Source organism: Oncorhynchus clarkii, chromosome 26 (assembly GCF_045791955.1).
Source record: "Oncorhynchus clarkii lewisi isolate Uvic-CL-2024 chromosome 26, UVic_Ocla_1.0, whole genome shotgun sequence".
In the NCBI taxonomy this organism is placed as follows: Eukaryota; Metazoa; Chordata; class Actinopteri; order Salmoniformes; family Salmonidae; genus Oncorhynchus; species Oncorhynchus clarkii.
The window spans coordinates 4,299,518-4,315,699 of record NC_092172.1 but is presented as its reverse complement, the minus strand read 5'-3'; the positions used below and the strand labels follow the sequence as shown (position 1 = coordinate 4,315,699).

Genomic DNA, 16,182 nt, shown 5'->3' with positions numbered 1-16,182 from the left:
CACATTTACATCAGAGAGTTTACAAATGTCTAAAACCTCTCTTATTAGAAACAAGTTAACAATACAGCGGTCAGGTACACAGTAAAACTGGTCCTTGTGGACCAACAGCCCCAGATATTCTTTCAACCTGTTTGAAAGACATTTAAATACAATTTTATATTCTGCGCACAGCAATGCAACAGGTCACCAATTTTTTATAAGAGCCAAATCTCCCATTTTTTGCAACAATGAAAGCACCACACATTGACAGGATACAGGAAGAGAACCCCCATGAAAAGATTCACAAACCACTTCATAAAAATCCACCCAAATAGACCCCCAAAAGTGCTTATGAAACTAAGATGGTAAACCATCGATTCCAGGCGCTCGGCCTATTGAGAGCTGCATTACTGCTGTGGACAGCTCCTGCAGAGTAATGTTAGAGTCCAAAGCAACTCTCTGCTCAGGGCCCAATTGAGGAAGTCCATTTAACAACGGTTCAGTACACAGAGAATCACAATCCTCCGCCTTATAGAGGGCAGAGTAAAAATCCACGGCATGTTGACACATTTCACTGTCATCCGTGGTCACCTTCCCATCAGGGAGACGAAGGCAAACCATCTGTTAACGTTGCAATGTTGACTGTCCTAGGTTTAATAGAAAAGCTCTAGGAGCATCCATATCCTTGAGGGTAGCTAAACGAGACCTAATCAAGGCACCATTCGCTCTTTCATGTAGAAATGACATCAGTTCACGTCTCTTGTCCTGTAAGTTCATAACTAGTCCAGGGTCATTCTGAGTGAGCAACTTCAATTCAATAGATTTGATGTCCTGTTCACGGGCCCTGATAGTCTCTTTAACTTCAATACGAGACAGGGCAGTATACTGTTGACAAAACAATCGTATTTGGGCCTTCCCAACCTCCCACCATTGTCTCAAGGACTCAAAATTCCCTTTTGTAACCTTCCATTTTTCCCAAAATAACAAAAACCTTTCTCAAAACATGACATCATGTAACAACTTAACATTAAAATACCACTGGCCAGGACAAGTGAATATCAACAGGAACAATATGGTGATCAGAGAAACCCTCAGGAGTAATTTTATTTCCAACCGTACTACAGTATTGCTTAGAGACATAAAACCTGTCTAACCTTGCCGCACTGAGACAACCTTCATTAACTTTTAGCCATGTGTACTGCTAACTCTTGCATTTCTTACTCTCCACACATCAGAAAGCTCAACCTCAGTTAATAAACCAGACAGACAAGTGGCTGACCGCAGGTGAGGTTCTTCAGCAGTGTGATCAACAGTAACATCCACTGTACAGTTCCAGTCCCCCCCTAAAACAACACACCCCTCTTGGTCACACTGTCTTAAGGTTTCCTGTATTTGATCAAATACAGCAATACGCTCTGTACCCTCATTAAGAGCATAAACATAAAAAATAAAAAAACATAAAACCCAAAACATCCGCCTTGACCAATAAAACCCAACCCTTGACAATCTCTGTTGTAGATACCACAGTCACCCCTAAGCCTGAGGAAAAAAAGATTGCCACCCCAGCACTGAAATTAGTACCATGACCATGACTGCCCCTCCCACCACATACCCCAGTCAACCTCATTAGCCTCATCACTGTGTCTCCTGTAGAAAAACTACATTAAGCCTTTTCTGTTTTATTATTTCTAATACCCAAGCCCTCTTATTCCTGTCCCTTCCCCCATTAATATTGAGAGAACCTACCATTAGTACCTCCATATGGAAAAGCAGAAGAAACCACACAGAAACCAAAAAGAAAAAAGACACCCTATAAGGCATGATCATCATCATTGTTACATTTTCTCTTAACCTGACCACATTTCCCACTACCTTTTGCTGCTGTGACAGCTGAAACAAATTTCCTCAAGCAAAAACGCTTCTTCTCACTCAACTGGTCTAACCCCACCGTCTTCTGTAACATCACAGCTGACCTCACAAACTTATCAACATCAAAAAAATCTGCCAATTTGACAGATTTCCCAAAAGTCTGATCCAGGAACCCATTTACCTCCTCTTGATTGTAAATTGAGTCGTCACCAGCTGTTATCTTATCAATAGAGATATCCATATCCTTCTCCCGATCCTCCTCAACGGAGGCCACAGACCCCTGACTCCCTTCTACCAAATCCCTCTCAACAGTCCCCTCTTGCACCCCATCACTCGTACCAGGCATCTCCTCCCCTACCTGGGAGACTAGCCCCACCTGAACCACCTCCTGTACCCCATTACTCATAGTGGGCATCTCCACTACCTGGAAGATTAGCTCCACATGACCCCCCCCCCCCCCCCCCCGTACCCCAGCACTCATAATGGGCACCTCCTCATTAGTCTGAGGAAATGGCTCTTCAGATCCATCCTTACCTTCAACAACAACTATTTTTCTGCTGCATAACATTTCCCCCTGGTACCAGTTGCTACTCCGTGCCCTCAACATAGATAACTTGTTCCTCAGCAACAAGTGCTTGTGGCTGCTCTACCGCTGTCGGCCCACCGCTCCCTACATCAGTGGGCCCAGGCGTTACGAGGACCACCTGCGATCTTCCCTCTGCCTTCTCCCATCACCACACTCAAAACACCGTTGACTACCCGTACTAGCATGAGCCATATACAGTCTGTTGTCATACCTGACTTTAAACGATAACTCCAAAGTCTGCTCCGGTGAGTCCAAAAACATAAACACCTGTCGCCGAAACGACATAACCAGTTTCAAAGCTGAGTGTTCGCAACCCAACGGGACAATCTTAATTGAACTTGCGAACTTCCCAAACCGCAATAACTCATTGGGAATAAACGGCGGTACATTCGAAATCATTACCCTTGTTGACGGAGAAAAAAACGGCGTAACTTGAATAAACATTCCTTTAAGAAATACGCCAGGCTCAACCATACGATCAACAAGGCGCTCTTATTTAAGAAAAAACACCACCGCTTTATTCATCAGTGTAAGCAACATTCTCATATCCTACCTTCTCTACTACGGCAATCAGAAACTCCTCCACAGTGACAGTAGCTTCAGCAACACACCTAAAACCGTGCCAAAGTGACAGGGACGGCATCCCCATGTGGGTCGAAAAACAATATACTTAATCCTACCACAACAACTACATTTAAAAAATTAGAGCGAGAGAGAGCGAGCGCGAGAGAGCCTGTTCTCCATATTAGGTTATATCCTATTTTAGTATATTACATTGTCTAATTATATCATATTGAAACCTATTCCATTGTCCTTGTTGTGGACACAATTAAGCCCATTAGCTTTGGGAGGAAATAGAGAAAGAATATTTTTGGGGTCTTCCTTTGACACTGTCCAGGATATACAAGTTTTAGAACACCTACTCATTCGTAAAAAAAAAAAGGTTTTACTATTTTCAACATTGTAGAATAATAGTGAACTTATCAAAACTTTGAAATAACACATATGGAATCATGTATTAACCACAAAAAGTGTTAAACAAATCTAAATATATTTAATATTTGAGATTCTTCAAATAGCCACTCTTTTCCTTGATGACAGCTTTGCACACTCTTGGCATTTTCTCAACCAGCTTCATGAGGTAGTCACCTGGAATGCATTTCAATTAACAGGTGTTCCTTCTTAAAAGTTAATTTATGGAATTCCTTTCCTTCTTAAAACCTTTTGTGACTAGGGGGCAGTATTTTCATTTTTGGAAAAATAACGTACCCTAAATAAACGAGATATTTTGTTAGGACAAGATGCTACAATATGCATATAATTGACAGCTTAGGATAGAAAACACTCTAAAGTTTCCAAAACTGAAAAAATATTGTCTGTGAGTATAACAGAACTGATATTGCAGGCGAAAGCCTGAGAAAAATCCAATCCGGAAGTGCCTCGTGCTTTGAAAGCTCTGCGTTCCAATGCATCCCTATTGAGCAGTGAATGGGCTATCAACCAGATTACTTTTTCTACGTATTCCCCAAGGTGTCTACAGCGTTGTGACGTAGTTTTACGCATTTATGTTAAAGAATACCCGTAAGCGGCTACATTGTGTAAGTGGTCACCTGATGACTCTCAGAGTGACTCTCGCGTAAAATACAGAGGTAGCCAATATTCCAATCGGTCCTACTGAAAAACAAATTGTCCCAGTGGATATATTATCGAATAGATATTTGAAAAATACCTTGAAGATTGATTATAAACAACGTTTGCCATGTTTCTGTCAATATTATGGAGCTAATTTGGAATATTTTTCTGCGTTTTCGTGACCGTAATTTCCGGTCGATTTCTCAGCCAAACGTGAAGAACAAACGGAGCTATTTAGCCTACAAAAATAATATTTTTGGAAAAAATGAACATTGGCTATCTAACTGGGAGTCTCGTGAGTGAAAACATCTGAAGCTAATCAAAGGTAAACGATTTAATTTGATTGCTTTTCTGATTTCCGTGACCAAGTTACCTGCTGCTAGATGGACAAAATGCTATGCTAGGCTATCGATAAACTTACACAAATGCTTGTCTAGCTTTGGTTGTAAAGCATATTTTGAAAATCTGAGATGACTGGGTGATTACCAAAAGGCTAAGCTGTGTCTCAATATATTTCACTTGGGATTTTCATGAATAGGAATATTTTCTAGTAATATTTATGTCTGTTGCGTTATTCTAATTAGTGTCAGATGATGACAATGGTCCCGTTCACGGGATGTGGTGTCACTAGAGGTTAATGCATTGGAGCTAATCAGGTGTGCTGTGACAAGGAAGGGGGGGCTGGCCCTAATTTGGTAAAAGACCAAGTCCATATTATGGCATGAACAGCTCAAATAAGCAAAGAGAAATGACAGTCCATCATTACTTTATGACAGAAAGGTGAGTCAATATGAACAATTTCAAGTTTCTTTGAAAGTTTCTTCAAGTGCAGATGCAAAAACCATCAAGCACTATGATGAAACTGCCTCTCATGAGGACCGCCACAATAATGGAAGACCCAGAGTTACATCTGCTGCAGATGGTAAGTTCGTTAGAGTTACCAGCCTCAGAAATTGCAGCCCAAGTAAATGCTTCACAGAGTTGAAGTAATATACAGATCTCAACATCAACTGTTCAGAGGAGAATGTGTTAATCAGGCCTTCATGGTTGAAATGCTGCAACAACAAAAAACACTACTAAAGGACATGAATAAGAAGAAGAGACTTGCTTCGGCCAAGAAACATGAGCAATGGACATTTGAACGGTGGAAATTGTGTCCTTTGGTCCGATGTCCAAATTTGAGATGTTTTCTTCCAACCGTCCTGTTTTTGTGAGACGCTGTGTAGGTGAACGGTTGATCTTTGCATGTGTATTTCCACACCGTACAGCATGGAGGAAGTGGTGTTATGGTGTGGGGGTGCTTTGCTGGTGACACTGTCTGTGATTTACTTAGAATTCAAGGCACACTTAACCTCTCTAGGGTAGGGGGCAGCATTCGGAATTTTGGATGAAAAGCATGCCCAAATTAAACGGCCTGCTACTCGGGCCCAGAAGATATGATATGCATATAACTGGTACATGTGGATAGAAAACAGTCTAAAGTTTCCAAAACTGTTAAAATAATGTATGTGAGTATAACAGAACTGATTTAGCAGGCGAAAACCTGAGAAAAATCCATTCAGGAAGTAGTTTTGGGGGGTTTTGTAGTTTTCTATTCAATGCCATAACAGTATCCATTGACTTAGGACTTAATTTGCTGTTCCTATGCCTTCCACTAGATGTCAACAGTCTTTAGAAATAGTTTCAGGCTTGTATAAATGAGGGAGTAAGACCAGTTTGAACGAGTGGACCCTAACGTGACAGAGTTTTTTCAGGCGCATAAGCATTTCTTGTTTACCTTTTATATTGACAACGTTATTGTCCGGTTGAAATATTATAGATCATTTAGGCTAAAAAACAACCTGAGGATTGAATATAAACATCGTTTGACATGTTTCTATGAACTTTACGGATACAATTTGGATTTTTTTGTCTTATTGTTTTGATTGAGTTTGAGCCTGTGGATTACTGAAGAAAGGTTTTTGGATATAAAGAGACTTCATCGAACAAAAGGAACATTTATTGAGTAAATGAATGTCTTCTGATTGCCACCATATGAAGATCATCAAAGGTAAGTGATTAATTTTATCTCTATTTCTGAGTATTGTAACGCTTCTGCTTGGCTGGTACTGTTTGTAATAATTTGTCAACTGGGCTATGTTCTAGGCTAGGTATGTTCTGGGCTAGGTATGCTTTCGCCGAAAAGCATTTTATAAATATGACATTGTGGGTGATCTAACAAGAAGTTCATCTTTAAACCTATGTGAAATATGTTTTGTTTTCTGAATTTTTATAATGAACATTTCTGTAATTGAATTTGGCGCTCTGCAACCTCACTGGATGTTGGCCAGATGGGACGCTAGTGTCCCACATACCCTGGAGAGGTTAACCAGCATGGCTACCACAGCATTCTGCAGCTATATGCCATCCCTTCTGGTTTGGGCTAAGTGGGACTATCATTTGTTTTCAACAAGACAATGACCTAACACAACCCCAGGCTGTGTAAGGGCTATTTTACCAAGAAGGACAGTGATGTAGTGCAACATCAGATGCCCTGGACTCCACAATCCCCCAACCTCAACTAAAATGAGATGGTTTGGGATGAGTTGGACCATAAAATTAGACAACAAGTTCTCAGCAAATGTGGGAACTCCTTCAAGACGGCTGGAAAAGCATTCCAGGTGAAGCTGGTTGAGAGAATGCCAAGAGTGTGCAAAGCTGTCATCAAGGCAAAGGGTGGCTACTTTGAAAAATCTCAAATCTCAAATCATTTTTGGGTTACTTTGAAGAATGTCAAATATAAATTATATTATTATATATATCCATGTAAGTTCCTAGGTGATGTGGACACCAAGGAACTAGAAACTCTCGACCTGCACCACTGCACCACTTCAGCCCTGTCGATGTTAATGGGGGCCTGTTGTCTTGCTCACATTGAGGGAGAGGTTTTTGTCCTGGCACCACACTGGCAGGTCTCTGACCTCCTCCTTATAGGCTTTGTTGTTGGTGATCAGGACTAACACTCTTGTGTCATCAGCAAACTTAATGATGCTGTTAGAGTCATGCTTGGTTACGCAGTCATGGGTGAACAGGGAGCACAGGAGGGGACTAAGCACACACCCCTGAGGGAACCCAGTGTTGAGGATCAGCTTGACAGATGTGTTGTTGCTTACCCTTACCACTAGTGGGAGGCCCGTCAGGAAGTCCGGGATCCAGTTGCAGAGGGAGGTGCCCAGTCCCAGGGTCCTTAGCTTTGTGATGCACTTGGTGGGCACTATGGTGTTGAACACTGACCTTTAATCAAATAACAGTATTCTCAAATATGAGTTCCTTTTGCCAAGGTGGGAAAGGGCAGTGTGGCGAGCGATTGAGATTGCATCATCAGTGGATCTGTTGGGGCGATATGCGAATTGGAGTGGGTCTAGAGTTTCCGGGATGATGTGAGCCCTGACCAGCCTTTCAAAGCACTTCATGGCTACCGATGTGAGTGCTACAGGGCAGTAATCATTTAGGCTGGTTACCTTTGCTTTCTTGTTTGAAACATGTAGATATTACAGACTCGGTAAGGGAGAGATTGAAAATGTCAGTGAAGACACTTGCCAGTTGGTCAGCGCATGCTTTGAGTACATGTCCTGGTAAACCATCTGTCTCCGTGACTTTGTGAATGTTTACTTGTTTAAAGGTCTTCCTCACATCGGCAATGGAGAGCGTGATCACACAGTTGTCCGGTAAAGCTGGTGCTCTCATGCATTTTTCAGTGTTTCTTGCCTTGAAGTGAGCATAAAAGTAAATTATCCTCGTTTGGTAGACACTGGGCAATACTGGGCAGATCGCGTCTGGGTTTCCCTTTGTAGTCCATAATAGTTTTCAAATCCTGCCACATCCGAAGAGCGTCAAAGCTGGTGTAGTAGGATTCTATCTTAGTCCTGTATTGACACTTTGCCTGTTTGATGGTTCGTCTGAGGGCATAGCGGGATTTCTTATAAGTGTCCGGATTAGTGTCCCGCTTCTTGAAAGCGGCAGCTCTAGCCTTTAGCTCGGTTCGGTTGTTACCTGTAATCCATGGCTTCTTGTTGGGAAATGTATGTATGGTCACTGTGGGGACGACGTCGTTGATGCACTTATTGATGAAGCCGGTAACTGAGGTGGTATACTATTCTAGTCTGTGCTAGCAAAACAGTCCTGTAGCGTAGCATCCTCGTCATCTGACCACTCCCGTATTGAACGAATCACTTGCACTTTATGCTTTCATTTTTTGCTTGTAAGCAGGAATCAGGAGGATATAATTATGGTCAGATTTGTCAAATGGAGGGCATGGGAGAGCTTTGCATGCATCTGTGTGTGTGGAGTAAAGGTGGTATAGAGATTTTTTCCCCTTGGTTGCACATGTGACATGCTGGTAGAAATTAGGTAAAACTGATTTAAGTTTGCCTGCATTGAAGTCCCCGGCCACTAGGAGCACCGCTTCTGGATGAGCATTTACTGGTTTGCTTATGGCCTTATTCAGCTCGTTGAGTGCGGCCTTAGTTCCAGCATCGGTTTGTGGTGGGAAATAGACGGCTACGAATAATATAGATGAGAACTCTCTTGGCAGATAGTGTGGTCTACAGCTTATCATGAGTTATTCTACCTCAGGCGAGCAATACCTCGAGAATTCTTTCAAATTAGACATCGCACACCAGCAGTTATTGACACATAGACACACACCCCCGCCCCTCGTCTTGCCAGACGTAGCTGCTCTGTCCTGCCGATGCACTGAGAAGCCAGCCAGCGTTGGACTCATTAAATAAAAAAATATTGTCCAGTTTGAGGTGAGTAATTTCTGTTCTGATATCCAGAAGCTCTTTTCGGTCATAAGAGATAGTAGCAGCAACATTATGTACAAAATGAGTTACAAACAATGCGAAATAACAAACCAAATAGCACAGTTGGTTATTAGCCTGTAAAACAGCAGCCATCCTCGCTGGCGCCATTCTGTTTTATAATGTTATCTATTGTTTATTGCCCCTCATTATCATTATTTGTATGTTTTTTATCTTGTGAATTGAACTGACATGAATATACCAAAAACACACAAATTGACTAGTGTGAGGTGAAACTATTGACTTTTGTGAGGAGAAGATACAAAGTCATTGTATCTGTGTGATGGGGTGGGATACCCACCATGCAGACGCAGTTCCTGCAGTTCTCTGGTTCCACCCACAGCTCTTTGTCTCTGTAGTCCACACCGTTGGCACTGCACGTCCTGTCACAGCGGCAGCCCTCCAGCTGGGTCAGCCTGGACTCTGCGTAGTTCAGCTGGAGACTCACACACAAGCACACACAAACGCACACACACACAGATACATACACATCATAGTCCATTTCAATATTGCAGCACTATAGTCCACTTCAACCAGAAAGAAGAGCAAGAGGACAAAAAAATGCAAAAACAACTGGCTACACAGAGAAATTGACATTGGTGTGTGTTTAGCCCCCGGTGTTTCAGAATTAAATCCATTATTAATTTCTAGTTGTCCTACCTTTATTCTACACTCTACAAAATTCTGGGAGGTTTGGATGACCCAATTGCTGGGTTGCAGCCATTATGTCACTTAGTTGGGTTGTTTTCTTTAAAAATATTAAGGTTGGGTTGTTGATGCTGGGTTAGTCATTCTGGTTTGTTGAGATATGACACTTTTGGAACTTTAATGAGGCTTACAAGTGTATGAGTTCTTTAAGAGCTTTTGCATTTTGTACCATTGTGTTACATTATGTAAAAATGAATGTTAATGTTATATTAAAAGATTATAATGTGCAAAAATATTGAAGGGAAATATTAATTTGTAGTGTACAAACGTAACATTTTCTCTCACGGGTGGCAAAATAATATGTTTCTGAAAGCCACGCCCATAATAGGTCATGCCTCCTGAAAATAACCTATGGAATACCTTAAAAAAAGACACAGCTGCTAGGTGAACTCAGCATGAAAAGTGAATATAAATCCAGCTGATAGCTAAATTAACACATTTTGGGGTAATACAAACAACCAAATATGTTGGGTTATTAACGCAAACCAACTGGCTTGGTCAAAATAACCCACTGTGTGCTCTGTTCAATTTCTACCCAGGGCCAGCATTTTCTGGAGTGTACCCTCAGCATATAACTTACTAACACAAAGTGCTTATGAAAGAATGTGCTCCAATGATTTAGGTAAGTCCCAAAAATGGGTAAAGGTCAAAGTAGTGCACTAAAAAGGGAATATGGTATCATTTGGGACACAAGCACATATTTTGTATTTATTTATTAGGGATGCCCATTAGATGCGGCCAATGCAGCAGCTACACTTCCTGGTTCCCAAACACATTAAAGCACTTACATTACACATTAAACAAAATATAAAACAGCACATCATATAACATTAATACACCATATACAACAATATTACATTGCACGTGTCTGTAGAGTGCATGTGCTACCGTGTGTGTGCGTATGCGTGTCTGTACCTGTGTGTGTGTTTTTTCACAGTCCCCGTTGTTCCGTAAGGTGTATTTTTATCTGGTTTTTTATCTGATTGTTCTACTTGTATCAGTTACCTGATGTGGAATAGAGTACCATGGCTGTATGTAGTACAGACCGCATGTATTTTGGGGTATGCATGGGTATCTGAGCTGTGTGCTAGTAGTTTAAATTGACAGCTCGGTACATTCAGCTTGTCAACACTTCTTACAAAAACAAGTATTGATGATGACAATCTCTCTTCCACTTTGAGCCATGAACGATTGACATACATATTATTAATGTTAGCTCTCAGTGTACACATATGGGCTAGCCGTGCTGCCCTGTTCTGAGACAACTGTAATTTTCCTAAGTCCCTGTTAGTGTCACCTGTCCACACAATTGGACAGTAGTCCAGGTGCGGCAAAACTAGGGCCCATAGGACCTGCCATGTTGATAGTTTTCTTAAGAATGCAGAGCAGTGCTTTATTATGGATAAACTTCTCCCCATCTTAGCTACTGTAGTATCAACATGTTTTGACCATGACAGTTTACAATCCAGGGTCACTCTAAGCAGTTTAGTCACTTGCTAAACTTCCATATTATTCATTACAAGACTTAGTTGAGGTTTAGGGTTTTAGGGTTTCCCAAATACAATGATATTAGTTTTGTAAATATTTAGGACTAACTAATTCCTTGCCACCCATTCTGAAACTAACTGCAGCTCTTTTTAAAGTGTTCCTTTAGCCTCATCCCTCTCAACCATACAATTTTTACTCCAAGGTGTCTGAACAGTTTTAACAGTAATTTTCTTCATTGGTGCATGCTTATTAGTAACTGGAATAAAGCAATTTCATAAATGTGTCAAGTGCAGCGTCTGGTTGTTCCTCATTACGCACCACAGACCAGAAAATATTATTTACATAATCAACATAGGAATCACTACAAAACTTCTTGTATGACCTATACACTTTGATTTTCCTAGAAATGGCTACTATTTGTGATCACTAAATCCGATGGATTTGGATACTGCTTTAAAGCAAATGTATACAGCATTAGTAAAGATATGGTAAATTCATGTTGATGATTTCACCGGGGTAGGTTGACTGATAGCTAGCTAGCTAGCTAGCTAGCTAGCTAGCTAGCTAGCTATATACACGTTGAAACAAGACTCCACTATGCAAGAAACCATTTCCCTTTACCGTTTACACCTTCAAACAATCTAGAAAGAAATCAAAAATATTGTTTATAAAGTTGCTTTTAGTTGCCTGGTTTGCTAGCTTAACATATACTGAATTAATGTTTAAACGACTGGGTTTATTGGTGTTAAAATGCACCAGTTCTGCTATTTTGGACCCCCAGGCTGCGATGTCATGCAGCCTCTGTTTTTTTTTGTTTATACTTTTTCATAACGGCAAAAAGTTTAATGTCGGACGACAATAGAATGTTCCTGATGTCACTGCGACAACTTTATATAGGCATGTCGATAGAAGTCGTATAAACCAGTCTTTAGTCTTGAAAACTTTGGTTGTACACTACCGTACTCACGACTTAGCACATGCAGTGGTGGAAAAGGTACCCAATTGTTACATGAGTAAAAGTAAAATATACCTTAATAGAAAATGACTCAAGTTAAAGTGAAAATCACCCAGTAAAATCCTATGTGAGTAAAAGTAAAAAAGTATTTGCTTTTAAATATACTTAAGTATCAAAAGTAAATGTAATTGCTAAAATATACTTAAGCATTAAAAGTATAAATCATTACAAATTCCTTATATTAAGCAAACCAGAGAACTATTTTATTTTTTATCTTTTTTTTTACGGAGAGCCAAGGGCACGCTCCCACACTGACATAATTTACAAACAAAGCATTTGTGTTTAGTGACTCAGCCAGATCAGATGCAGTACGTATGTCTCTTTAAGTGTATGAATTAGACAATGTTCCTGTCCTGCTAAGCATTCAAAATGTAGCTGGTACTTTTGGTGTCAGCAAAAATGTATGAAGTAGAAAGTATATTACTTTTTTTCTGGAATGTAGAGGAGTAAAAGTTAAAGTTGTCAAAAATATAAATAGTAAAGTACAGATACCCCCCAAAAATGACTTAAGTAGTACATGAAAGTATTTTTACTTAAGTACTTTACACCACTGTGCACATTTCCTCACATGTGAATCCTTAAAGATATGGGTGGGGCTTAAGAGGATGTGAATGAAAATGAATGGGTGTAGACAAAGAAGAGCTTTTCAGTAGGTGTACCAAAACATTCCTGGGCCATTTTCTAAAAAGTGGGGTTACAAGTTTATCAACTTTCAAAGCAGAATTACTTTCCCATGTGTTCCTCAACTGCAGTGAATGATATACAATCTGAGTCTCTACTTTTATCCAATGTAAAAAACTATTTCAAATGTTGCTACATAAGACTGAATCGAGGTGGTCGGTCACATATTACTACAACCGTATTTAACATGAGTTCCTCTCTTAGCTTTACAGGAATGTGGTTCTGAATGTAGACCACAATATCGCCCCCATTGGCATTTTTGTAGTTTCTGTAAATGTTATCACAATGTATTGCTACCACTTTATCATCAGTGGTATTATCTAATTGAGTTTCAGAGATAGTCAGAATATGAATGTCATCTGTTACTAGCACGTTTTAAAAAAAAATATTTAACCTTTACTTAACTAGGCAAGTCAGTTAAGAACAAATTCTTATTTACAATGATGGCCTACCCCGGCCAAACCTGGACGGTGCTGGGCCAATTGTGTGCCGCCATATGGGACTCCCAATCACGGCTGGATGTGATTCTGCCTGGATTATTACGTTATTGATTTTGTGAACCTTGTTTCTAAGGCTACATATGTTAATGTGGGCTATTTATGCCACTTTTTGGGATGATTTACTGTTTTTAATGCTTTACTGGGTAGTTTATCAGAAATAGACATGCTAATTTCTTTTAAATTTGAACTGATAGTGCAGGATGAGCTGCACACTTCCTACTAGGGCACATCTCCTCAGTGCTAACAGTATAACTATGGTTCATAGGCACATTATTATTGCATACAATATCTGTAGGATCAACAGAGGCATTCAGGGCAGTTAAGGGGACATCAATTAAAAGGATCCGCCCCATTTGTTAAATTTTCGCCTAAAATGACATACCCAAATCTAACTGCCTGTAGCTCAGGCCGTGAAGCAAGGACATGCATTTCTTGGTACCATTTGAAAGGAAACACTTTGAAGTTTGTGAAAATGTTATAGGAATGTAGGAGAATATAACACATTAGATCTGGTAAAAAATAGTACATCATCTTTGAAATGCAAGAGAAAAACCATAATGTATTATTCCAGCCTAGGTGCAATTTTGATGTTGTCCACTAGATGGCAGCAGCGCATGTACAACATTTTAGACTGTTCCAATGAACCAATGCATTTCTGTTCAAAACGTTCTATCATGACCGACCAAATGTGCCTAATTTGTTTATTATTAACTTTTCAGGTTCAAAACGGTGCACTCTCCTCAAACAATAGCATGGTTTTCTTTCACTGTAATAGCTACTGTAAATTGGGCAGTGTTGTTAGATTAACAAGCATTTAAGCTTTCTGCCAATATCCGATATGTCTTTGTCCTGGGAAATTTGCTTGTTACTTACAACCTCATGTAAATTGCATTAGCATAAATTAGCTCAACCAACGCAGGGGACCCACCAATCCTGAAGAAGTTAAATTACTTACATTGTATCTTCCAACGCCCCTGGGATAATGTACATTTGCTGCAGCATTATGACAACTAAGTGACACAATGATAGGGATTGACTGAGCTGATCTTGGTCATTGATGCCATTGTCTCAACACAGTACTGAAATGCGTTGATAGAGTCCAGGGGCCAAAATTATTTGGATGGACTCCGTCATTCTTGTAGAGCATCTTCTGTTCCAGAAAGTGTCAAAGTAATCTATAAACGTGAATCCAACAGAGCTACAGTAATCTTTTAGCCAGGTGTATAATGCCAGTATCCTGCTGAATCTTTCACACCCGCAGCCTAACAACGGTAAATAATAATTGGCAGATTTGTGGAATCTTTCAGTGCTAAAATCAGTTCTTCAAAAAACATTTTCAGAAGTTCCGAGCTAGCCCTCCTAATGTTGTTTGACCCTACACGGATGACGACAGCATCAGTTCCTGGCATCTGTCGTAGAACGGTCGGAAGCAGCCTTGTAATGTCCTGTACTTGTGCTCCAGGATAGCACATGGTTTTTGTAGAGGGAACAATGATGTTTCTAACCATAGAACAGCCGATGATGACAGCTGCTGCAATGGCTGAGGAGGTCCGGCCATTCTTTGCCTCAAGTGTTTTTGCAAACCCCTTGAGGACCGAAGGGCGGTGGGGCCCAATGGACCCGAGCCGTTTTTAGTATCCATCGTGGATGATGAATGGGCAGGAGCCTCAGACAGCCTTACGGACAGATGGCCCCCAAAGCCAGAGGACGCTGTTCGACTTCCATATCTCCATGGCTGGTTGGTTTGATTGAGAACAAGAACATCCACCAAGCCATCCAGGAGCATCCTTCTAGCTCCATTCTCCAGGGAAGGGGGAGACTCCTTCAAGGAGGGATCCCTGCAGAGTACAGGCCAGTCGGCTGTGGAGAGCCGACACGGCAGTGACACTTCCACCAGGCCAGAACGGGCATCCGTCTACTGGGGTAGAAGAGAAAGTAGGAGGATGTGGATTCTCCAGTATCTTATATAGGTTCACTACTTGTTTGCTGAGAGTAGCCAATTCATCCCTGTAGTCCTTTGCAAGCAAAGGAGAGAGTTGCTACATTGAAAGTTTGGGCAGTCCACATTGTCCCAGAATAAAGCAAAATAATCACAGCTCCTGCAGTGTTTTAAATGTTTGTTAGCATCCTCCATTTGAGGCTCCTGGCTAGCTAGACTAGATAAGCCAGCTTGACCTCCATGTCTCTCCTCCATCACACAATTAATTGTATTTTTTGTCAAATTTGAGCCATGCGCTTTGGATACAGGAGCTGTCAAAAAGCACATTATTTGAAACACAATTTCAAAATAATATGGTGATGCTTAAAGGCCAAGTTCAGTATTTTGCAACTTGATGTTAGATAGTTCCTCACACTGGAGTCCCCTCAGTCTATGGAGGAACTATCTAACATCAAGTTGCAAAATACTGAACTTGGCAAAATAGTGAACTAAAATTACGTTTTTAAAATTCGGATCTTCCTGTTTTACGGGACCACTACAGGCTGGCTTCCATAGCACCAGCATCATAGGTGTATGATGGGACATACCGTGTGTGTGTGTATGTGTGTGTGTGTGTGTGTGTGTGTGTGTGTTTGTTTGTGTGTTAGTGTGTTAGTGTGTGTGCATGAGTAGCATACGTGCATGAGTTTGTACTCAGGGAAAATATATTGAAGCCGGAATAAAATAGACTACACTTGCAGTATACTCAAGCCAAGATATGACATGCAACAATATTGTCGAAAAGTGTGTGTGTCATCCATTTCATGTCATCAACAGCACAAAACATGCATATAGGCTCTGAGTAAGCTCATTTGCAACCCCTCCAATCTCTCTCTCTCTCACACACACACACACACACACACACACACTGCTAATTCATGCATGGAACTTCTATTCTCAGCTCA

At 40.7% G+C, this 16,182-nt stretch overlaps 1 protein-coding gene across 1 annotated transcript in view; it reads right to left on the bottom strand.

Annotated features, from left to right (window-relative positions):
* Nucleotides 1–16,182, bottom strand: part of LOC139384527 (protein kinase C-binding protein NELL1-like) — a 366,687-nt gene that overhangs the window by 187,566 nt on the left and 162,939 nt on the right. The window contains exon 8 of the mRNA XM_071129356.1: nucleotides 9,209–9,343. Coding sequence (XP_070985457.1) covers nucleotides 9,209–9,343 — 135 coding nt within the window. The remainder of the gene's footprint in view (nucleotides 1–9,208; nucleotides 9,344–16,182) is intronic.